This window comes from Manduca sexta, chromosome 8 (genome assembly GCF_014839805.1).
Source record: "Manduca sexta isolate Smith_Timp_Sample1 chromosome 8, JHU_Msex_v1.0, whole genome shotgun sequence".
Lineage (NCBI taxonomy): Eukaryota > Metazoa > Arthropoda > Insecta > Lepidoptera > Sphingidae > Manduca > Manduca sexta.
The window spans coordinates 1,583,057-1,609,497 of record NC_051122.1 but is presented as its reverse complement, the minus strand read 5'-3'; the positions used below and the strand labels follow the sequence as shown (position 1 = coordinate 1,609,497).

At 35.8% G+C, this 26,441-nt stretch overlaps 2 protein-coding genes across 3 annotated transcripts; one reads left to right on the top strand and one right to left on the bottom strand.

The window, feature by feature from the left end:
* Nucleotides 1-6,986: 6,986 nt before the first annotated feature.
* LOC115448321 (coatomer subunit epsilon) lies at nucleotides 6,987-9,823 on the top strand. The gene is made up of 7 exons (XM_030175727.2): nucleotides 6,987-7,130; nucleotides 7,257-7,448; nucleotides 7,749-7,840; nucleotides 8,081-8,246; nucleotides 8,744-8,855; nucleotides 9,375-9,490; nucleotides 9,646-9,823. Exons 1-7 carry the CDS (start codon nucleotides 7,029-7,031, stop codon nucleotides 9,772-9,774), a joined length of 909 nt encoding a protein of 302 aa, XP_030031587.1. The 5' UTR covers nucleotides 6,987-7,028; the 3' UTR covers nucleotides 9,775-9,823.
* Nucleotides 9,824-10,912: 1,089 nt separating this feature from the next.
* LOC115448318 (collagen and calcium-binding EGF domain-containing protein 1) lies at nucleotides 10,913-22,994 on the bottom strand. 2 transcript variants are annotated; one of them, XM_037436488.1, is made up of 9 exons: nucleotides 22,845-22,994; nucleotides 15,826-15,960; nucleotides 14,444-14,592; nucleotides 13,838-13,992; nucleotides 13,262-13,418; nucleotides 12,829-12,926; nucleotides 12,126-12,295; nucleotides 11,773-11,912; nucleotides 10,913-11,127 (listed from the first exon to the last, which is right to left on the bottom strand). In XM_037436488.1, the coding sequence occupies exons 1-9, from the start codon at nucleotides 22,967-22,969 to the stop codon at nucleotides 10,931-10,933; spliced, it is 1,326 nt and encodes a 441-aa protein (XP_037292385.1). In that variant the 5' UTR covers nucleotides 22,970-22,994; the 3' UTR covers nucleotides 10,913-10,930. The 2 variants fall into 2 exon arrangements, with proteins under 2 accessions (XP_037292385.1, XP_030031584.1); XM_030175724.2 differs by having other exon boundaries at nucleotides 13,844-13,992.
* Nucleotides 22,995-26,441: the final 3,447 nt, after the last annotated feature.

Here is a 26,441-nt window from a genome sequence, read left to right as displayed (position 1 = left end):
TAAGCTCACGCGTGACCACCGAAGGGATAGACTGAGGCGTAATTAGTATCACGGTTCGTCGAACTTATTTCCGTCCCATATGAGAAGGCGGTTAACGTCATATCGGTTAATTCCTGGTAACTAAGTGTTTTAAATTGAAATATAATTGCCTAGCTTTGATCGCGCTTTAGACCTCTGCCAAAGCGATGATCGATAAACAAGAGAATATAAACAGACTTTAAAAAAGCAAAACTACTAAATATGTCTCTGAAGGGTCTTTAAATAAGTCCCTCCTAGATAAAGCTTTGTCCGTAGCTCTTTGTAATACTCTCTGTATGAGTTTTTGCGTCTGTCTGTAGGTTCTATTATGCGTAATGTAGTGAGAATAAATGCTGCGAGCCCGTCCTTTGTACCTGCTTGCAGTTCAATGTTCAATGTCGACCGGTCGTGTGACCAGCCGGTGAGAAATGTCGGGGAACATGTGGGATTTTTATTAATTAATATAGTTGAAGATTTTTTTTGTTTATAAATAAATAAATTAAATAAAAGTTATGATGTCGTTGTTATTTTAGAACAATCAATTCTGCGATTATTCGCTTCAGTTGAGTTAATGTTTGAAAAAAAATTATTCACTGCTGCTTGATTAAATGATTCTATTTTATTTTATTTTTATTTATTTATTAGGTTTTCCAGCAGACTTAACACTACGACTATAATAATGAAGCAAAATCTTTAAACGAAACACGATATTCTACACGAAATATGAGACTTAACACACAACACAAATGACAATCGGTAATAATACAGATACATACCCAATCAGACGCTACTAACATGGGAAATATCCCGCTCCCACCACAGTCACCCTTACCAAGTACTCAAGTTTAAGAATAAGTATGAAGCGACAACAATGAAAGCAGGTACTGATTTTTTCATCCGTCAGCTGCTTGAGGGGACGGCAGATGCAAGCTTTGTGCCTCTCAGTCTCCAGATAAAACGGATGCGAAGGGAACAATCGATTTCGAGTATCGCGAATGGTTTCCGTTGTACTACTTCCTGTTTATTTGATGGATTGTCGTGTTATAGATATGATAAAGTTTTTATCTAGGCATGCGGTAAGTATTTGTAATATGATGGAAGTATGATGTACGTTGCCACTATTATGTTTTAGTTCTATAGTAAAATGGAATTATCGAATACATTCTTTATTATTTAGGTACTTCGTAGTCGTCTAACCGCCTTTTTCAATAAAGGATCGAAAACGTTTTTTTCGATCTAACTCAAAAAATTACCAATGTTAACGAAGTTTTTTTTACATGCTTACAAATGATTAATTTCGATTGGTTCACTCCCGGAGTCGGATTGAAGATTGAGTTTGGTATCCATTATTGAAAACGGCTGTAAGTAATTGTACATTGCATTAAGTATCAAAACGTGGGCTTACGTATGAAAATATTTTTCGTGCATTTTGTATGATTTTATTAAATGTTTATTGTGATTAATTGTATCTCATTATTATAGCTCTCTCTTATGGAGTCCGGGTAAGTAGGTTCTATCGATTTGTTTATTTTCACCACTAAGCAATATCGTATAAACATTATGTTCTGTTGATATCTGTTCTGTAGGGTACAACTTTGTAATAAAATGTAGTAGTTCATCACACGAATGACTAAGTATATTTATATAAGTCTTGTCGTTAATCAATCTCTACATATTATAAAACAAAATCTCCCGCCACATCTATCTGTCTGAACACGATAAACTCAAACACTAAAAAACTAATTTTGATTAAATTTGGTATGAAAAGCAACTTCAGACCATGGGCATATAGGCTATTTTTTATCTCAGGAAAATAGGCAGAATTTTATCCTGGCACAACTATTTCACACAGCAAAGCCTCAGGCACCAGCTAAATATTAAAACAACACGATATTTTTAAAAATAATTTGTCAGATATGTTAAACGCAGTCCCGAAATAGAATTTCTTTTAATATAAACCTTGTTTTGGCGATGAATGGAAGGCAAGCCGATAAACAATGCCTCCCACAGTGACACCTCCCGGGTAATGTTGAAGCGGTGGTAATGGCCTCTTAAGCGTACATTTTACCCATATTTGAAGGAATTAGTGGTGTTATTCATAAATTAGGAATAAAAATATAGCATTCTAGACACTGTAAGATGTCTTTTTACAATCTTTAAATGTAAAAAACAAAAAATCCTATGATTGAAATATTTTTTAGTTCTAATTACAACAAGAATTATAAAACTGTAATTAATTGACATACAAAAATGTAAAGATTGGATTGAATTTGTACTAAGGTAACAGCATTGCTTAGGATCATAATATTCTTTACAAACACTAGTATTTTCATAACGTACAATTAGAAGTGTACCACGACAAAAAAACTAAAAAATATGGAAAAAAAATATATTTAAGTGGTAGGTAATGCGTACAATACTTCAGCATACATAACTGTAATTCGCATAAGAAACTAACTGAATACTAATCTTCATACAAGTGACAAAATCTTCAAACTCGCTAACCGTTAAGGGTGGTTCGGTAAAAGGGTCCGGGACCCTAGCCGGGACCTCGGTGGCAGCTGGCGAGGTCGTTGAACTTTGCGCTAATTCCGCCCAGCCAAATAACATAGGTATTCACGGAGTTCCGTGGTTTTCCCGCTTCGGAAATGCCGTGTCAGCATGCATTGTGACCGTGTGTAAGTCATTGAACGAGCGTGTTTTTACGTGATCTGTTGTTTTATGTTGTCCTAGTACTATTTCTTTACATTGGACTAGAAAATGTATTTTAAATTGCACGTTTTTTTTAAATAGTTTACTTTTTATATTTGACCATATTTTTCTTTTCTTGTTACGAATGTAAAAATTAACAATTTTTTTACGATATATCATACTAACATGTTTTTCAAACCTACAAACGAAAGGCTTCTTGTTAATTATAAAAGGTACATAATGTCTAGAGGTGAAGAAATTTAACACTAGATGTAACACACATCGCGCGTTTATTCAAGAAAGCGTGGTAGGCAGTTAGAGGCAGGCACTGGATATATCATGTAAAATATTTTCGTTCAGTATTTGTTTACATTTCGGGCAGTAAATATCTATTGATTATTCCTTAATATAGTACAGGCCTTTCACGCACCTACACATCAAAAATGCCGTCTATACGTATACTTTAATTTCAGGTAATTACCTCATAACAATGGTAAATACTATTAATATAATTCTTTTTCCTCCACATTTATTTCTCACCGGTTCACACACCCCGTCGTTTCCGTCAAGATTTGCGCTGCGAATTTTTTCATTCCGACATTGACCCGGCGCATTGTGAGTGCCCTTTCTTAGGGGTCCTTTCTCAGGGGCCCTCACAGCTGCCACTGCAGGCCCGGTGCAACAATGCACCTCCTTGCTTGGATTACGCGCGGGTTGCATTCAATTTATAACGTTTATTTTTTCTTGTGATTTAAGTTATAGGTTGTGAACCATGAGAACGTTTTAATTCAATACAAGTTTTGATCCCATGCTAGGAAGGTTGCGATTATCTACAATTTAAAAAAATATAATCTGAATTGATTTTTCTGTGACATTTTTCGTTAATGCTCGGACTTTTGAGGAACAGAGCAACGGGGTGGTCACACCAACATCAATTGGTGTTTCTGATTCGCAGTCGCGTTTATTAATATTAGTAAAATTGCTATATGATCAATATATCGGCAAAATAGCCCCTTCTTCATCACTCTAGATTGCTATTTACAAGAGTGGTACCAACCATATGATAAGCATATATTATAGCGTAATCAACTTAGTGTATTTGTAATTATGTCAGACCTTCGCCGATATTCGTATAAAAATGTATTCGTCTAAAACTTTCCATGAGATTTATTCAACGATTTTATATTCTACGTCACATGTTTATTATTGTAGATGGCAATGACCCGCAGTTACTCCTACTAAGTTGAAAAAATAAAACAAAGATGGACACACGAAATGTAAATAATAAAATGTCCATTGATGGTTCAAACAATAAAATTATTTACTACTCATTGTTAAGGCTGAATGATTCAATGACCTTCCATTAAAAGTGCTAATCTGTTACATCATAAACAACTTCGATTCATGATTTCCTAGTACTAAACGACAGTTATTGTAAAAGTGTTAGTTTTTGCACCTTTTCCCTTCATTTTGCGATAGGAAACAATTAAAATGTATCCTGGGCTATTTTATCTTATCCATTTGGTTTTTTCTTGCACCTTTGAAATATTAACAATAAGCCATTTACTAGAAAGATAACAAAGAGTAAAAGGGAACTCAGGTATTTAAATAAAAAACTATTACAATGTAAGTTTTCGTTTGATCTTTTAGACATTATGTCTTTGTGTCCTATGTTTGTGTTGATTTTTTAATTACCATGATTTTCGGCTATCAAATGATGGTATATACATCAATGATGGTATACATGTTTTGATACAAGTAGGTAAGTAAGTATACCTGCATAATCTGTTACCTTTGAAATAATCCGACCTTTTGATCTTTTACAAGTATAGGTATATATTTTACCTTATTTTAACAGCAAGAATTTGTTGCTTACATTTATTCTATATTCCGATTCGAATTATATCTAGACGTTGTATATACCACAAGAAAAATAAATTCCCAACTGGGTTCATTACTGTTGTATGTAACCATTTCTTTACGTATATAACTATTTTGGAGAAATAAAAAATAACACCTTCCAGAACTTTAGACGTATTTTTTTCATATAAAACAAACCCGTTAAAAGTTTTATTGTGTAAGTATAATTTTCATTTTTTTAAAGATCTTCTAGTTGTCGATATAAAAACACTACAGATATAACTAGGTGCATAGACATTTGTAAACGATAGTTTTCTTGGTAGCTAATAACATAAGTACCAACCAGCACTTTGTTAGTATCATTTACTGCCGCCAAACAGTACTCACTTATGTGCAGGCTCAAAGATGTAGTATTAACTAGTATTATTGCTGAGTATAAGATAGCTGAGCAAGATTTTTTTCATTATCAGCATTCAGCAATGCAATTGGAAAGTTTAAAGTAATTTTTCGTCGCATTATCGAGTAATTAAGTACCAATAAAAACTAAATCGTTATCATAAAGAAACTGATATTAAGTATTACAATTAATTAGTGATAAATTCTTTTAAATAACTCTTCATTCTTTCAACATAAATATTAGGCCGAAATCATGAAACAAGATATCATCTACTTATAAGAAATACGGATATTTTCTGTTCGGAGCTAGCTCGTAATTCGTTTTTTTCTAGATGTCTTTATCAGCCATTACTCCCTCGCGAACAATGGGGCTAACGTAAATCCTAGCTGAGACCGACACATAGCTAGATGACCTACACATGTACGTAAACACGGATTACTGAGATTGAAACACCCGAAATTCTTGAATCATGTTCTAATAATTTCGTTCAGATTTTTTTTTTATTTGAATGTGTAATTGTTAATTTTTGGCATCTATTATCTCTTTTGAACTTTACATTAAAATATGTACAATTGCAACATAGATTTTGTAATAAGTGTTCTGTACAAACTTGTAAGTAAGGTGCCTAAGTACATATTCTAGGTTTTCAGATTTTTTTCTTTTACACGTGCATTTATAGGTTTCTCCTTGCCAAATTTTATTATTATAGGTTAATAGGAATTTCATGGTTATAGGCTTTAATTTCCTTGTGAAACCGCAAAATATGCATAAATATGCGCCATAAACATGTATAGCTTTTGTACGAGTTGCCGTACAAATATTTTTTTTTTACAGCTGAAAAAAAACTATAGCTCCGAGTATTTGATATAAATTTAACTTGATACCTCTACGCGTTCCTGAGAAAAAGGGGTTTGACAGACAGACGGACAGACGGATAACAAGGTGATCCTGCAAGGGTTCCCTTTGGGGCACGGAACCTTAAATGATTTAAAAGTCTGAGGATACATCTTTCATTATATTTACAATCTATTGTAAATTCAAACAGAATACTGGCTGTACTCTAGCCGCCGTCACAAAAAAAACACATCAATCTCATTGTCAACAATATTGTACTTGGTTTCAAAGTCAATAGAAAGTACGAGCGCGCTTGAGGTACGCCAGGTGGTCGAAGCTACCTGGGCGTCGGGACCTATATACCTGGAATGAGTGTGTATTCCGACCTTCATTGTTAAATGCGTCGAAGTATGCAAGTCTGCTTTGAACGGAAAATATTGTTGGAATAACTTATTGTGCGAGAACATTCTATATTCAAATAAATCTTCTAGTGTATTTTTTTTATTGAATCATTGTGTTTATTAGGAATTCTGTTTGAATATTTGAGTACGCAATCGAGTAAAATTAATATTTTTTAAAAAATTAGATTGAATTGCATTATCGAGATTAAACAATATTTTTGGGCCTAAACACGATTGAAATCCGGCAATGAATATCATTCTGAAAACCCCATCAATAGTAAATAAGTACCTATAAATATATTGTGAGGTTTTATGTTTTAGTAACAATATTTTTATATCTCAATTAGCGGTTACGTTAACTTTATTTAAAAAAGGTAGGGGTGCCGTGTGTCATCAAAATCTACACTAGATATTAGGTAATAGATACGATAAAAATAGAAAATAGTACACGTAGACACTTTATGTTAAATGATTAGGTATATTGGTTACTTATATTGTATGTGTAAGTACTTATGACCATGTTATTAACGCGAGAGTAGTTGGATAAAATAATTATAACTAAATTCTTTGTATTAGATTTTTACTAAAATCACTTTCATCGAACCAAAATAATATTATTATAAAAGTATAGAATAATATAATTAATGTTTGTAGATGTGCATTGGGCGTTTAAATATTATATTTTATAAATGCGACACTCAACGCCATCTGCTGGAAATGTTGTAAACTAAGTCACTATGTATTTTTAAATAGCAATACTTTTGAAGTATGAATAAACTTTATTAGTATTGGTAACACTTACATGACCTGTCACAACATTTGTCAAAATGGCACGTCAGCAGCAGGATGTTGATGAACTTTTCGATGTGAAAAATGCATTTTACGTGGGAAATTACCAACAAGCCATCAACGAAGCACAAAGCATTAGCGTAAGTAAATATAAATACATACATTTTGTACGGTAAATACTCTGTTTTCAGCCAATTTTATGTTGAACAACGCCGCTCAATTTCTCATCATCAAACCATGTTCTTATTGTAAAACACCTCTTGCAGCCTTCTTCTCCCCTGATAGCGTTGCAGCGTGATTCTCTCCTGTACCGGTCGTATATCGCCCAGGGGAACTACAGGATCGTTTTGCAAGAATTGAAGACGGCAGATCCTATGCTCCAGCCTCTCAAGAGCTTGGTTGATTACTTGTCTCCTGGAGCAAACAAGCCTGCTATTGTTGCTGATATAGACGCAAGAGTAAGTTTACTATAACTTGGTTACTAGTTTCCTCGTGATGCTGTACTTGCAATATATGCATTTCATCATCTCCATTTCTATTCATGTAAGTGGCTAGATTACATGAATTATAAGTCATACAAGCATAAAAGTGCTGATAGCGTAATAGGGAATGGTACAAGACAGCTAAGATGGTAACAAAAATTACAAATGTTTTCTATTAATATCAGATGCTTAGTGTCCAGCAGTGGGATGATAATATGTAACACTGAATCAATCTGTATTGTAAAAATTTTTACATAAAGGAAAATATTATTACAGGTAGCGAAAGGTATAGAATTGACAAATGAAATATTCCTGATTGTTGCTGCAACCATTTACTATCATGAGGATAATTATGAAGCAGCCCTCAAGTAAGTATCAAAATAATAATTGCTATTAATGCAGGAACAGCATTGCCAAATTGTGCAATTATTAATTTATAAAAAAAAAATACTGACATATTATTTATTCCAAAAGGATTTTTCAAAACCCACCATTTAAGTAAAAACATTGCTGCTTTACAAAATTATCTAACAATCATTAACATTACATGTTGTCTCTTAATGCAACAATTATATAATTATATAATAAAATGTATTAATATTTTCTAGGATCCTTCACAATGCCGAGACTTTGGAGTTGAGAGCATTCACTTTGCAATGCTTGTTGGCTATGAACCGACCTGACCTGGCCAAGAAACAACTGAAAAACCTGCAGGATATTGAAGATGATGGAACCCTGACACAACTTGCTCAGGCATGGCTGAATTTGGCTCAGGTATATTTTTAATATTAATAAACTTACGCGAGACATATTAAATTAGTCGAAAACAACACGGTTTTACTCACATACTAAAGTAGTTGGAATCGCCGACCAGTTTCGACCTATTAAGTGGGTCATCCTCAGGGGCGAGTGTTAAGAGGATGTCGCGTCGCGGAGGCCTCTCGATCATGATGATGATTGAAACCGTGTTGTTTTCAACTAAGATATATTTTTATTGAAATATGGCAATCATATCTAAGCAACAATCAGTAAATTTTTGAGTAGAGTGTTTTAAGGGTTTGATTTTAATATGAAAATTCATAACAATTCAAATTTTTATTTTATAAAGATATAAGTAGTCCAATGATTTTAAAATTGTCCTAGACTTACAAATTCTAGATCAAATGAAGCAGAAAAAAATGGCGATTCAGAGTCATAATTCGAAATAACAACAAAATTTCAGAAATTAACACAGTCATAGGCCCTACAAAACAAGTCATTATGTGTTGCAGGGTGGTCCAGGAGTGCAAGATGCCCACTACAGCATCATGGAGTTGTCGGAGCGTCTCGGCGCTTTAGGAGCTGGTCCGTCTGCTGTGGGCGCTGCCGCCGCCGCTTCTAGAGGTTATTATTACGTCATATATATATTTATAGCAGGTTGATGTAACATATTTTGTAAACGTTTGGATTGTAATAACTGTATCCATGATAAAAATCTATTTGGGTATATATTAAGCAGTCGTATTCTGTGTAGTAGAATGTTTTAATCGTTTTTTTGTGCTTTAAATGACGTGACGAGCCCGCCATTCGCCTGATGGTAAGCGATACGAACTCGCATAAAGAACAGAAACACCATCCAACACCTTGAATTACAAAATATTGTTTGGCATTCCATTGGTTTGGTTAAGTTTTACTATGTCCTGTATTACACTGGTTACAATGTCCTTCAAAGTGGAACACAACAGTGACTACACACTGTTTGGCGGCAGAAATAGAAATTGTCCTGATATCTACCCAGGCAGATTCTCACATATGGTTACCACCAGTAGCTAAATGACAAGAATTTTGAATACAAATGAATTCAATTACAATTTTACTCCAATTTACATTTACAATATAATATAAAATTCTTTATTTTTTAAGGAATGTGGGAGGAGGCTGAGCAGATGCTGACCGAGGCTCAGACACGCTCTCCACAGAACCCTGACTTGCTGTTGGGGTTGGCTGTGACGGCTACACACAGCGGCAAGCCACCAGAGGTATATACAAAAAAAACTTTAAAATCGGTTTAGTAGTTCCTGAGATTAGCACATTCAAACATACTATTCAGCTTTATACATTAGTATTATACATTACATATAAGCCTAAAGCACAAGGATATTTAGATATACATTTCATTAAGACCTCTCTGCAGGTGTCAGCCCGCTACCTGGCCCAGCTGTTGGACAGTCACTCTGACCACCCGTTCGTGAAGGAGTACCACGCGAAAACCAACGAGTTCCACCGGCTCGCAGCGCAGTACCAGCCCTCCGTGGCCAGTTAGACAAATATTGTGTATTCTATTATGTATTAAAGTTATTCCATATACTGTATTTTTGGCTTTATTTGTATGCAGTGCCGGATTTATATTTTTTATGAGTGTTGCCACTTTATTTCCGCCGCCCCATGTAGGTAGGTTTATGTATGTATGTTTCTAAAATACTTAATAATTCTCCATTTGTTTGTATAATGGAAGGCACTTAAGTTAAATAAACGAATGATTAATTAAATCGAGTGAGCGTCCTCTGAAATCTGCCGCCCCTAAGGGGCCCACGGGCCGCGGCCTATACGGCCTATTTACAAATCCAGGACTGTTTGTATGTAGAGGTGGCTTTTTTATGTATCAGACCACGTAGTCAACACTGAGGAAAATCTACGAATTGCATATTGGAATCCCCCGGATTAATGATTGAAGGGGCCCGGAGGAAAGTTGAGAGATGGTATCTGGCGATGCCAAGTGTGGGGGAAGGAGCCCTCTTAAGATGGGTGGTGGGGATAAGGCCAGGAAATGTTTGCGAGCCTTCAAAAGCCTCAATGTGTATTGACAACTGTGAGGTATACATACTGAACTGTGTGTCTAGGGCCGCGGCTAATGTCCCCCAGAAGATGGGCGTGCATCTCATCTCTCTCATCATGGTATAAAAGTAGCCTATAATATGTAGCACATTTATATGTGTTTGGGATAGTGTGACTTTGTAATTATAATTGAATATTTATATATTAATCTGTGGTTCCGCAGTCTTACCCCCTTATTCATAGACGTTATTTATATAAAGACAGAGTATCGCTGTGATAACCAAGTCTGTTTCTCAGTGCTGACGGCATGGCAGCCTTCGCAGTGCGTAGACATAGGGCCGTTGTGATTGGCTAATATTGAGATACAACTTTAATCTAGTTGGCTGTCAGTTAAACAAACCTTAACAAACAGCAATCTGACAGATAAATAAAGCTGAGAAACAGACTTGTTATCACAGCAATACTCCGTCCTTACTCCTTAGATAAATAACTTCTATGAATAAGGGGGTTAAAGTTTGCAAGCCTTTTAGAAGAGTACCTTTAGAATTACATTTTAATATTTTTCAAAAAATTATAACAAAATTAGCTGAGTAAATGAACAAGTAAGATGTAGGGAAAATAAAAAGTCATATAAAAATCATTTATTAATAGAAGCTGTAATCATAATCATTGTCGGGCTCGTCGTCCTCTTGCTGGGTGGTGTTGCCCAGCAGGTGGTACTGGCGAAGGCGTTGTAGTGCGTCCATGTCGTCGACCAGCCCCAGAGGAAGGTCAGGATCTGGATCGCCCTTCACCAGTGAATAGTCGGTGGTCGACTCACGGGGTACCTCTCCCGTGCGACCTGCGGAGATATGCTGTGGTAGGGTTACTTGATAATGATTGTTAAAGGGCAATTGAGGTGAGTTTTAATTGTACAGTCACCTACAAAAGTAGCATAACAAATTAAAAATTTAAAAACCCTTCTTCAGGTACTGGTAGGTCTCTTATATGTGAGAGTCCTTTTGGGTAGGTACGACCGCAATGTCTATTTCTGTCGCTAAGCTGCAGTGTGTAATCACTGTTGTGCTCCGCTTTAAAGGACATTGTAGCGTAACTACTGGACATAATAAAACTTAACATCTCATGTGTCAGAATGCGAGCGCAGTGAAATGCCAAACGATATTTTGTAATCCAAGGTGTCTGATAGTTTTCTACTGTTTATGGGCGGGCGTATCGCGTACCATCAGGCGAACGGCAAACTCGTCTCGTCATTCAAAGCAATAAAAAACGAAACTTATTTTTCAATCGAAATATTCTTTTTCTTTATTTAAAATAAGTCAATCACATGAAGTTTATTTTAGTTAAGAAAAAAATATTGTTGAACACAAAAGTTTAAAGACAATATAATTCTTTTTATTTGTTCAGGTACTTTTGTGGCTGAATGTACTGGTAAAGTGCCAAAGTAAAATATATTTTGTCTACAATTTTATTCAGTAGAATTACTTACCTCGTGGTGAAATTTCGACGGGCCCTTCAATGGATGGTGCTGTGAACGCTTCTAAATCTTGTTCCGTTTTACCTTCTTTGTCAAGTTTTTCTTGTTTGCGTTGTTTGCGCCACGCTTTTTGCAAATTAAAACGTTCCGGCCTGAAAAAGCAGCAACAAAAATATTGACTCGTGGTATCATATCTGCCTACTCCCTCTGAGGTTACAAGTGTGAGCTCTATATAATGTTCTGTTGATAACATAGATGAGAAAAGGATAAAAAATAATTTATTTCGTATTCTTTTTAACCTCCCAAGTAAAGGAAGGGATGTTATTTAAAAAAAAAATATATATGTTTAATATCGAAAGTCATACCGTTCTCCATCTTTATAAACCCTGGACTCGAGGTTCTGTATGTCATGCCTGATGTCGGCTAGCATGAGCAGCATTATATCTAGGGAACCTTTGGGCCCCCGCGGACCACGTGGTCCCCTCGGGCCTGTATCACCTTTTGGACCTTCAGCTCCTGTCGCGCCCGGAGGACCCTGGAAATCAATTTAAACTTAGGATACTTTGATAATAATTTACTAAAGATTTACAAAATCTTAAAAGCAAGCGCGCCAGTTCGATTTTTTTAACTATTATATGTATCATAGTTAAAGTAAGGCTTAATACTGCCGTGCTAAAGCGGTATGTCAGAGAAACCTTATTTCGAGATAATCAAAGTTTTGTAAATAAGTATAGTTTTATATGTAAAACTGAGATAGAGACACTCTTTTAAGGTTTTTTTTAACAAGTTCTAAACAAGTTACCGTTATTTGGGGAAGTTCATTGGATGTTTATTTCGATATATTGATGACATAAATATCAAGATTTTGATTTATTTTGAGATACTGCTTTTGAGCTTCGCACGGCAGAATAAAAAACTGTTTTTAAAAAAAAAAACCTATATGCTTTAATTACATCCAAACTAAAGTTGTTACTTAAAAATACGCAACGATAATTCTAAAACCAATACAAAAAAATACAATATGGGTTCCAGAGTGTAGTATAACGAACACGATGCTACTGTGCTTACCCTGGGTCCTCTTTCACACCTACAGTACCCTCCTTCCAAGGGGACAGTTGCGTCTAGCAGCTTGTAAGTATACGAGCCATCTGCTTGGCGATCGCCACCTGGAAAAATTTACATAATGACTTATAACTACTTAGCAGAAACGCATGGCTAAGTGATGATCATACAGTATGAGAAAAGAGAGATCTGTGTAATCTCACTGGCTGTACGCAACGCAACAGCAAAAGTGCCATTACAAGTTTTCTGTTAGACAGTGTGGTCATCAGTCAAGTAGCACATTTTTTAATATTTAATAATTTTAACATCTAAATAAATAAAATGTAATATCATGGCCTCATTATGTTTCGTTATAATCTTTTCGTTAATTCATCAAAATGACATTCAAATGTTCATCCAATCATTTTTTTTTCGTAAACATGACAGGTTTTTGTGATACCTTCCCCCTTCAGCACAGGGTTTTCCATCAGCTTCTTGAGAGCGGCCTGCGTGGTGTGCAACTGGTCGTTGAGCTGCTTTACCTTCCGCGACAGCCAGGTGACCGTGTCGCACGGCGCGTAGCAACGAGATGACGCGCGGATTAGAGGAAGTGGCTCCTAGAAATGGTAAAAATATAACTATAATTGTTAACTGAGAAAATTTCACATTAGTAGGATATCTCCCGCTTTACTACAGGGGAAATGGACAATAAGTACTTATTTTTCTTTTAATTAATTTGGTTATAGGTTAAAAGCAACTTAGTCATTCCCAGGATTCGCTGAGCTCCAGTGGTCCGTGTTTTATTGCATGCCTATTAATCTTGGCTTTGTTAACTGTGAGGGCGTAATAGTCTCATAATAGTAGATTTAGTTTCGAAAATTCTAGTCGTAGATAAACAAAGATGACCTGCAATGGACTTATATTATTGCAAAGCAATAACGTGGTTTCGTTATGGTTGATGTTATAATTGTTTTCTGAACTATAAAAATATAGATTCTTGATATATTATCTTACTCTATATATAGGCAGATAATACTAATACCGGTAAGGCGACTATGGGCATCCTGGGCACGCACGCCTTGCCGTCGCTAGCCAAGGACAGCGGCGCTGCGCACTCGCAGTGGAAGCCCCCGGGATCGTTGACACAGTGATGTTCGCACCCACCATTGTTCACCGCGCATTCATCCACGTCTAGAAAATAGAGGGGCGCTTGTGAAGGGAAGTCTCAGAATAAAAAAATAATATATTTATGTCAGGTAACTAGCATAGGTTATATTAAATTACGAACTTTTATCCAATGTAACAACAATTCTGGATATAAAAGTAATCAAATTTATCAACTATCACTTTCAAGGGAGTGTTCGGACTGATCCGAGTCCTACACACCAGGGATGAACATCGTTTTCGCATAATAACGTAAAAGCAGTCAGTGCGCGCAGCAAACATTGTCTGGCCTGGCTGGAGGCGCTGCAGAAATGGGGCCCAATAAAAGTCCCACTGCACTTTTCTGGGATAAAAACCTGACTGGAAATTAATTATTGTTAGTCTGTATTTTCCTTCTTCGGCTTTGAAAAGCACCATTTGAAAATCAATGTTTTTCATATACCAGGACAACATAACTAGCGAGAAGAAAAGTTCGTACCAACACAGTAAGGCTGCTGTCTCCGCGAGTAGTTTTCTTCGTTGAACTGGAAGCCTGGGTAACAGGTGCACCACATCCTTTCCCCTTGGATCTCGCACGCTTGCTCGCATAGCTTCAGACTACAAGGCTCCTGTGATTTTGGAATGCAACTGAAATTACAACAAATAATTATTATGTGTGAATATTTTTTATAATAAGTACTAGGTATTGTTCGCGGCTTCGTCCGCGTGAAAAGCCTTTCCCACTACAAAAGTCTCTAATCACCATTACAACACCTCTAAGACGCTAGTGACATCTATAAATAAATAGGTACAATAAAAAATCAGATTATTCCTCATGGAATAAAAGTAGTATATTTGTTAAATTCAGAATATAGTCTATCCGTGTACCAAATTTCATCCAAATCCGTTCAGCTGTTTCTACGTTTCTACATTTTCGCATATTTGTTAGAAATAATGACTGCAGGATAATACAATTTTTTTAGGGTTAAGCTTAACTATTTCTAATGCTTATTAATATTTTTTTGGAGCTGTTTTCAAAATAATAACCAAATAAAATATTAATTATTGTTTATACTATGTAACCTATAAATTAATTAATCATCGTTTCGCGCCGTGGATCGCATTAAATTATATTTTCGTACTAGGAAATAATAAATCAAACAGAGACGCGGAGTTATTTGTGTCATTTTATTATTGCCTGTGACATGAGAGTGACTAATAGACATTTTGATCTTTTGACTACCGGAATACTCGGTCTACATTCAGTTCTATAGTTACTTCAAAAATATATTTAGGGTATCAAGCGGCTCAAGAACTTTTGAGTTTAACCTATGCGAACTGAGAAAAAACACAAGTTTAATGCAGTTTGATTGTAAATTGTACATTGGGTAATTTATTTGTTTGACCATGACCATTGACCATATCCTGGACTAACACTTAGGCTAAGTACTTTTTTTCCGGTATTTTCCTCTCATGGCAAATAATTGTTTATTTTTATCTGATATTTCGAATAGATGATTGTCATGGGCGTCGGGAGGTTGGTGCAAGGAGTGTACGTGCACCGCCCTGTCCGGAACAAATTACAATAAAAATAACTGAATGACAAAGGGAATTATCGACCACAGAGGTTCTATTATGGTTTAGCATAATATGCAAAAACATGTGGGATTTTCATTTAAAAAAAATAATGATGTTACTATTAGAGTGTAGATGCAGATGCACCTCCCTAAAAATAAATTTAGCGGCACCCATGATGATGCTGCAGTCGTACACATGGTGCGATAGAACGCTACATTGATTTAGTGATATTTGTAGCGACTGACGCCATTTCGCATTTCATTTACACTTGAGTGGAGCTAACATGAGGCGGTCAACACTTACTGTCCCGACACGTATCGGTGCGTGTCGCAGCAGGTGAGTCGCATGCACTGAACGTCCACGCCCTCCACGCGACACATCTGTCGCACGCGCAGCACTCGGTCCGACGGGCACACCGCTCGCGACACGGTGCTCACTCTGCAACATGGTACCAGGGTAACATCACTACTAAGGTAATTCAGAGGAAATGTGTTTTGTCATATAATGTATTTATTTACTATTTTGTTGACAGATTACTTTGGATAGCTCCAACAAGGAAGGAGATATGAGCATACGAACTGTACTCAAGATACTATTTGTATGGATTAAAGTTCCTCCGTAAAAGGTAGGTGCGATTAAGGAAAGGAGATAATAGGAGAATTTGAATCATTTTCTCTATCTAGCGCATGCTAAGTATCTACAGCTAAAGTTATGAACAGAGGAACTTTATTTCTTTAAAATAGATAAGATCTCTCATATCATTTTAGTAAACATGAATTTACGTACGAAATTATCACTTTTAACCACTTATCTCACTGCGTTGCAGTTCGGGAGAATGATCAGCAATGACCCAAATAATTAGCACAATAAGTTATCTTATACAACAGCAGATATGGGTCATTGTAACCAGACGGCGATAGATCTAATAATGGAACAGAAATGTCTTGGCGGTCACTTTTATTATCTGTCGTGATGACTGCGGCCACTAATATTTATGATGATAAGGATTTCTATTAGTTCATCTCGTTCATGAATATTAAGAGTGCCACAGGAGTGAATGAATGAATTACCATACTCGTCTATATTATAACATGAGTTACATAGGACTTAAATATAACAATCTTTAATAGTTTAGCTCCTTTCTTTGAAAGAAGCAGAGCGAAAGACCTGAATAACTGCAATGGCACAAAACAGACTCATAAAAAGATTTAATGAAACTAGTTATTTCCAGTTTTGTTTTAGCAATGGCTAACATTCATAGTCGAGCTTATGCTAATTAACGAAACTGGCTGAAGGTCAATTCAATAACTCCTAATTCCTTATTCACACCACATACTTCTTTTTTTTATTGCTTGGAATGACGAGACGAGCTTGCCGTTCGCCTGACGGTAAGCGATACGACCGCCCATAAACAGAAGAAACACCATTCAAAACCTTGAATTACAAAGTATTGTGTGGTTCTCCACTGCACCATCTTGAGACATGGGATGTTTAGTCTTATTATGTCCAGTAGTTACACTGGCTACAATATCCTTCAAACCGGAACATAACAGTGACTAAACACTGCTGCTTGGCGGTAGAAATATATATTGCGGTGGTACCTACCCAAGTGGATTCTCACAAATGAGAGACCTACCATGTATTTCGCAGGTCTTCAAGCTTTAATAGTCTGTTAATTGGCTTAAGAATATAGATTTTAATATATTCAAGAAACAAGCCTACTTCTACCTTCAGGAATATATTGTAGATGTTTATGAGCGGTGATAATCACTAGCTCTATAGCAAAAAAAAAATGATTTTGAAATACACGAACTGCGTCTATATTTATTGGTACATAAATATTCTTTATAATTGTTTAGCGTTTATGACAATGCTTTTGATGGTTGTCGACCATAGAGGGAGTGTTGCTCTCTATATAAGTTCGGTTCAGATCATTTAACTTACTCTTTTGCAACTTAAATAGTTACCTTAATACTACAATTTTTTAATTATAAAATACATATTGTTCCTAGTTAAGTGATCATCATCATCATCATCATCAGCCTATATCTTCGTCCACTGCTGGACATAGGCCTCCTCCAATATACGCCATTTTACCCTGTCTAGTTAAGTGATAGGGCGGCATAATTCTAGCAACTATTATTAGTTATTATCTTATTAGTTGACATTATACTTGGACTGAAGTTTGAACGTAAGAAGAATTTTGTTACTTCTAATGGCTTTAAGCTATTTTGGAATAAATACGAATTTATTATAATTTGAGAATATAGTTATGTGTGGAAACCGCAATTGTTTCTTATTTATACTTATATTATAAAAAGGAAGTTTGTGAGTGAGTTGGTTTGTAGGTGCTAATCTTTGAATTTACTAAACCAATTTTGAAAATTCTTTCAATAGTATACAATGACATTACTCCTGAGTGGTATAGATTTTGTAACCCGAAAAACATTTTTCAATTAAAAAAATCAAACAATAAAAGTATTTGGTACGCAATTAAAACAATACGAACATACGGCATTTATAAAATAATACGAGCGACACGTGTAACTTGTGATGATCGATCAACACAATCTCCTGCGTGGATTTTTCCTCACTTATGGTTCAATTACACTGACACCTGGAAAGAATTTTCCTATTATTTTTTCAGTATTACATGCTGAGAGGCTGTAGCAGTATCTTATGGTAGATTTTATTTCAGAAAAGTTATCTTAATAGCTTAGTTAGTATAAATATTCTCGACAGACTTCAAAATATTAACCACCAGATTGCATAATATAGGTTGTCATAATTGAACGACGGCACGAGTCGCTTACCTGACGGAACATCAGAGTTGCTAGACTTAGAGAATTTAATTGGGGCTTAGAGAGCAGCGGTGCGAGCAGTGAAGGGCTGCTCGCTCGACTACTGCGACTCTGAGGTGGACGACAATATGGGTACTCGGTATCCCTATGTCGTAGATGCCAAAGGCGTCCGTTACCATGTGGGGGCATCTAGTTGAGGGCAATAAGAGGGTTGCCGCAACGCGATATCGTGTAGAGACGGTTACGAGGAGCTAATTTAGTGCAAGAATATACCCCGGGGCCGTCCCGTATGCGCCCAAGAAAGACACTGCAGGTTTTGGTTGGTATGCCGGTGTAGGGTATGTATGTCGGGGGTTAGAGACTGGGTCCAATGCTCGCTCTGATGATGCTATATTCCCGGGTGTCGAAATGGGGCTGTAAGATCGGTGAAACCAATATAACCGTTCCACTCACCCTCCAAGTGGTAATAGCAATAACGAGTTTTTTTCCCACGAAAAAGGACTAAGCGAATTTAACTCATTTTGTTAAGTCTCCTAGAAGTTTCACTACCCGCGGCAAAATAAACTATCTCCTCAAAATTTGCCAAATAGCTTCAAAACTAATATTCTTTTATGCCACTTAGTGATGAAAAATGTAAACATTGCGGACGATGACATGAGCCTATCAGAGCTAATATTTAGCCAGGGTTTGTTGGCTCAAGTATAATACTTTGCTAAACCATGACGAAATCCGTCAACCGCAATTTCAGATAAAGGACTTAAAAATATATTAGAACAATGAAATCATTTTATGTTACCATTAGGTTTCTTTGTGTTTTGTTAAAAATAATTTCTTATACATTTTATGTGACGTGTTTTTTCAATATTATGTATCTTATAAACAATTCTTCTAACCTCAGTCTAGTAGTAATTGCACATTTGCGTCAGCTGCCGCAATTATTAAATTGCAGTACTAATATAGATGTATCTTCGTATACTCGTAAGTGTTACGATGTACCACCAAATTAATTGAGAAATAGAGAAAAAAAAAATTTGGTCTACATAACTAGATGCAAACAATATCATATGCCTTAACTACTATCCATAAAGAATGACTGTTCTCTGTTTATAACTTTTTACATGCACAGCATATTTCGAAGGCACATTAAACTGCAGTAAAATCTAGTTTTTAAATTTAACTTCATACTTACATATTGTCATACCTAATTGTCACATCGCAGACTTGTAGCGCTACATTCGTCTTATTCCGTATTGCATGCACCAGGTGTGACAATAAATCTCTTTTTCTTTCTTTAAAGTACACAAAAATAAAATAAACAAAAAATAATAATGAATCCTTCAATGGTATGATATTATATTTTTTATCAATTAGATTTTTTTTAAACATCATTTTTAAAAGTTGATCCTGAGAATATGTACACACATATTACGAATTATAATATCTATTGTGTTATGATGACGAGCGAAACACAAACATTCTTTAATTAAATTGCACCTACTGGATAATTAATATGCTTAACATCAAGGGAGCAGCTTGCTCTTCTCTTAAAGCTATTGTAACAACACAAACAATTGTATAATGATTTCTTACATTTACACGAATGTTAGACATGATATCAAAGTTAAAACTAGCTATCGGATTTTCTACCGAAGTTTTGTAGTCTTCGATAGTATCTGTCTGTTCTTCAAGCTGTTTCCTTGTTTATCGTTTATCTAAATATTTTCTAGTCGTGTTGTTGAGTGAGTTAATCTCTCACGCCGCTTCCGAGAACATCAAAGGGTTTCTGTTGCACGTACTATTTATATCCACTCGTAATGAAAGCACTAATATGTTAGCAGGCGGGGAGTAATGGCTTTTGTTGGGGGCTCACCTCCTCGCTTTAAGGGCATACTTTGCGAGCTTAAAATATTCTTTGTATATTATAGTTGATGATCAGGGCAGTCTACATTGACTGTAGAGTTTTGATCTTTTGGATTTTATATTAAGTAACCTGCTTATTTTTCAAATCTTAAACTGTGTTCCGGGAATAATATTTGGTGGGTATTCAGTTTTTTAAAAGTGCTTATCTCTTGTGATTTTTAATCGTCTTTATGTTCATTATCTAAAAAATGAATAATATGTGATGCGATGGAGAAGATTATATGATATAAATTTAACATTGTATATTTCACATGGAAAAGATTTTCTTTTAAGAATCGAGACATATATGTGAGATGCATGTATTATTTGCCCTTGAATAACGGTAATTAATATTTTTTAATAGTCATATGAGCTATTAATTTAATGCGTTAATTTAAAATGTGTCGCCAAATCCATTTGCAAACACTTGCGGTAAACATCTGTTTTACATTAACCAGTAATATAATATGACTTATCAAATGCATACGACGATTGACCTACTTAATGGCAAAGATCAATGTTTACTGTTTCCGAAGACTTAATGAGAGACAAATTTTTGTAAATGACATCAAATGAGAATAAACCAGTGAGGTTTTGGTTTCAATTCTGATTAATATGGAATAAATTGGAATGAAAATTGTCTAAGCTTCTTTAATTCTTGAAATGTAAAGCCATTTTTATGGGGACACAGCAAAGGGACCCTACTGAACCTGATGCCAGGTGAAGTGGGTTCCAATAGAATGTCAACTGACGAGAGATAATTCTGTCCTATCCTCTATGGACGGATGCTGCTCTTCTGGATAGAGGACATTATATACGAAAACCTGCATATGTGAGGTGTTTACTATAATAATTTTGAGGGTATTTGAAGTCTACCAATCCGCACGCCACCGTGGTAAACTAAGGCCTAATTCCTCTCAGTAGTAAAGGAGGTCCGTGCCCAGCAGTGGGACAGTATATAATACAGGACCGATATTATTATAATACTAGCTTTTGCTCGTGGCTCCGCCCGCGTTATAAAGTTTTTCAGGCTAAAGTTTTCCGTTATAAAAATAGCAGTTTCCCGGGAGCCTATGTTCTTCCCAGGGTCTCAAACTGTCTCCATACCAAATTTCATCTTAATACGTTAGGTAGTTTTTGAGTTTAACACGTTAAGGCAGACAGATGCAGCGGGGGACTTTTTTAAGTGAAACAATCCCGTCATACATCATTGTTGCATAACTTTAACCGTTTACGCAGCGCAGACAACGGAAGCTCTCAAAACTCATAATTTTCCCCGTTTTTGCAACATGTTTCATTACTGCTCCGCTCCTATTGGTCATAGCATGATGATATATAGCCTATAGCACTCCAGGAACAAAGGGCTATCCAACACAAAAAGATTTTTTCAGTTCAAACCGGTAGTTCCTGAGATTAGCCATTACTGCTCCGCTCCTATTGGTCATAGCGTGATGATATATAGCTTATAGCGGTCCACAAATAAAGGGCTATCCAACACAAAACGAATTTTTCAGTTGAAACCGGTAGTTCCTGAGATTAGCCATTACTGCTCCGCTCCTATTGGGTATAGCGTGATGATATATAGCCTATAGCACTCCACGAACAAAGGGCTATCCAACGCAAAAGAATTTTTCAGTTTGGACCGGTAGTTCCTGAGATTAGCCATTACTGCCCCGCTCCTATTGGGTATAGCGTGATGATATATAGCCTATAGCACTCCACGAACAAAGGGCTATCCAACGCAAAAAGAATTTTTTAGTTTGGACCGGTAGTTCCTGAGATTAGCGCGTTCAAACAAACAAACAAACAAACAAACTCTTCAGCTTTATATAATAGTATATAGATATATATACTGTCTACACCGCATTTGCCATCGGTTTCAAACTAATTTTGATGTAACAGGGCAATAGAAGTTGCATTACAATATGACAAATGCTTACTATCTCACTCTTTAAGGAAATACTGAACTTAAGTTAACCCCACAAGCAATTTACCGAGTCCGTCCCTGCTCAAGCGTGTTACTTGGTACACTGTACTTCCTTCGAATGCCGTCCGTTGAACTCCATTACATTTTTAAGCGCAGTGCACTGTTTTGATTCATTACATTGATAAAAGTCGGTTATCGTGCGTTTTGTTCGTGTAATTTCCAACTCGACCTAATAAAATGAATTTTTCATTGAATGTATAAAATTGTGTTTACGTCTTACGCCTTATTATACGTTTCATTTTTTAATTAATAATGGCTTGAGTTTTTGTTATTTTATTGTTTAAAAATGACTAATTGATATATATATATATATATATGTGTTAAATTATAAGGATAGCAATGAACCAAACTAATTACAATTTATATTTTAAATTTCTAGTGAAGTGTATTTTTATAAATTTATTCCGGACTTAAAAAATTATTCAGAACTTCAGTTCTGAATATTGTTTTAAAACTTTCAATTTTTGACCGTCGTTAAATTATATAGTGAATGTGCATAGTCCAGTCATTGTTTATTGATAACAATAATTAGGATATTTACTTGCCAATTTAAATAATTCACGAAAAACTTTTAAAAACACAAAATACACAAGAATTTAAGGATTTATCACCGTGTACTAGGAACTCAGACTCACGCATCGATCGCGTCGTCAGTGTGCGGCTCCTCAGCATAGTATCCAGTGTGCTGGGCGAGTACCAGGACGACAGGGTAAAGCAGGAGTAGCGCGACGCAGGCCGCGGGACCGGCCGGCGTGCGCATCGCGACTGCGGCACCGAGCCCATCGCGGATATGCGTTTGCGCAGTGATACTCAAACTTTTAACGATAAAATCCTTTTTGTATTCTTTAATATATTTTTGTGAAAAATGTGTTGAAACTTTATGTCGGCTAATGTTATAAAGCCCCAAAAATAGGTCGTTCAATTACTTTGGTTAGCCCATGATATATATTTGTTATCAATGCCCATTTAATACGCACACGCCGCAATTGACAACACAAAAAAAACATAGCTAATGATTAAAATTTTATACGCATTCTTTATTCTTTTATTTTCTTAGAAAAGAGAACAGGAATCTTCCAGACTTTATCCTGAATCTCAGTTGTGTAATGTATGTATATTGAATATTGCTACCAGGAAATCATAGGCCGTTGACTTAGGTCCCATAACTTCAATTTGTAAATGAGCGCTAAATGAACAGAGCGTTCCCGTTACGTCATATCTCTGAGTGCCTCGTTTATCAAGCAAGTGTAATTTGTTCCTTTCATTAAATGCCTATAGTTATTATGTCATTGGAATTGTTTTAGTTATTTGTAAGCACAGAAATGCATGCATGCATACACAGCATGAATTTTATTGTGGTAAATGTGAGCTATAAATGAACTGACGATATTCTAGAAGGGCGTAAACGATTTCATATCGTATTGAAAAAAATATTATCTTTTCTCTAAAACTATGTTATCCAAATCATTAATTATTATTCTATACTCTTTTTTATATTTAACTCTTCGAACATAGCAAAGAGCTCCGACTACACATTAAATTTGAATTTGAATATATTAATAAAAGTATGTACTACTTTGTTAAAATAATAACAATACGAATTGGAGGCCCAACTAATTAAATATCTTCTTTAATTTTTCTTATAATTAAGTATCTAAAACTAATGATGGTTAAATGTCTATAAAATGTTTACCTAAATTTCGTCGTGTATTAAAAAAAAACAAAAAAGTTTAAAAAAAAAAATGTAAAAGTTTGAATGCTGTTGCCGGTTGTCTAGTAGCTAATATCCCCGAAATAAACTATATTGCGTACCGACTAGCGACTAACGGCCGTACTCCGAGATATACGACCGATTCGACCGTCACACTATGTGGTGTGTACATTACACCTCCTGTGACCACGATAGCGCGGGATAATTATAAATAATTTAATTTTAAAATATAGGACAAACATTCTAGAAAAAATTGGGAGAATGCATATATTATTTGTAAATAGGCCTTTTTTTATTGCTATATAAGACGAGACGAGCTAGCCGTTCGCCTGATGGTAAACGATACAACCGCCCATAAACAGTAGAAACTTCATTCAACATCTTGCATTACAAAGTATTGTTTGGTATTCCTGTGCGCTCGCCATCCTACGCCATAAGATGTTAAGTCTTATTATGTCCAGTAACTACTGGACATAATAATAGACACTGACTACAATGTCCTTCAAACCGGAATACAACAGGGACTACACACTGCTGCTTGGCGGTCGACAAGACATTGCGGTGGTACCTACCCAGGTGGACTCTCACATATGAGAGCCCTACCACCGGTAAAAATTTACTGGTATGCTATAAGACAGCAGTGTCGGTAGTTAGGCTTCATAATGCCGTTGAATTCGGCGTGCAGCGGATTTTCGGTAATAAGTATTTAACAAGCGAACGACAGTTATCTGAAATCATTATTAATAGTGCGATGCCTAATGATTGTCAATTTTCAATAAGCGGTTGTTAGTTGTCACCATTTATATCGATGATTGTCACTTCATGGAGAGCGCTTTATGATATTGAACCACATTGAACTAACAGACTCAACGATTGTTGCACTATATCCGTACAATAAAAAAACTACTTACTTTATTTTACCAGCCCAGATTTTTTTCTTATTAATTCGACAAAACGAATTTAATTCCACCTATTGTAGAGTGGATAGAAGTCTAGATAGAGTATCGACACACGAAAAATAATTAACCCTATCCCCTTAGTAGACACAATGCGGACCAGATCAAAACCGGACCAGCTGATTCCGGAACACGACATACGTGCGCCATTATGGAGGGTTTTACACTTTGTGTACGGTAGTCGCTATAGAGGCGTAAACAGATATACTTTAAGCAACAGATATACTTTAATTTAAACCGGTTTATATGCTATGGAATATCCTGAGTTCTACATAAAAATAAATAGTCACCCTACGTATGATTTAAATCATAAAACGCGTCAAAATATAACCAGACACGATATTTGTTTAATTACTGACGGCGTCTGACGAGATTAATAAATAAATAACAAGCTTGTTTCTTAGAACACATTGCGGTTTGCGTCGTGAATATAGTTTGGAAATCCAGTATAATATTGCTGATTATTAGAATACCAATGCGCTATCACGCTTGCATCCTAAAGGGGTAAACATTAAAGACGTTTATTTGATAGGATCTTGACTTATGATAGTTGATAATAGAAAAGTCATCTATATAGATGGTATATTAAATTAGACTTTATATTCTGAACTTTATATACAAGCTGTAAATCTATGCCCAAATATACCTTTACAAAAACGTTATTTAATTCGTCGTGATGACATAACCAATGCATCCGCAAATACTTTGACAGTCCTTCGTTTATACCATAAATTAATCTCAATGTCCTGAAGAGTGTTACCGCTTGGTCACATCAATGGTTTGTTTATTTACCGGCGGAGGCGTCGGCTCACGGCCGCGATCTACTGTCACAGACAATACAAAAACTGTTCCCGACATCACCCATATTTGGGTTGGGGTTAACAAGGGATTCAGTTACTAGAGAGCCTTTTCTCCGAGTCTGTAGTGCCAGAAATATAACACGATCAAATTAAAAATGCACGCTATCAATTATTATGCAAAGGCTCAATTTACTTTCTACTTAGTTTTCTAATGTTAATTGTCGATTAAAGTTGTACGGTGAAACAGAGTCTATTTTTTAAAAGCAAATTCTAGATAAAATAATTACTGGCCTTGGCTTTCAAATGTGTATCAGGCTGGTAGACCTGTGTATAAAATTTTTGCAAAACGTCTCTTGTGCAAGCGATTTATGTTTGAAGCTTGCAGGACTTGCAGCGAGGCGCTTGTATAACATTACAAATATACATAGTGCGGCTAGTGTTTGCTGGTTTCTTTTTCTGCCTTGGTACTTTCGCTAATAGTAGGATATATTTTATATCCGCCTGGATAGCGACATAACCCGCCATTGTGGCCCACGTAAGTGTGTCGCGTTCCGGGATCAGCCTGTGTATATCCGGGTCCAACAGGCCGGCATAATTGTGTCGACTGCTGAGGGGTAATCTCTCGCCGACAATCTATTGAACTTCGCTCCAATTACGATCAGGTTTTTTGGGGTCACTCTCCTGTGTACGTATAAAAACAAAATAGTATAACCGCATCTGGAAGTTCTGGCGCAATATGAGTAGTATTGAGTAGTCAGTTTGCTT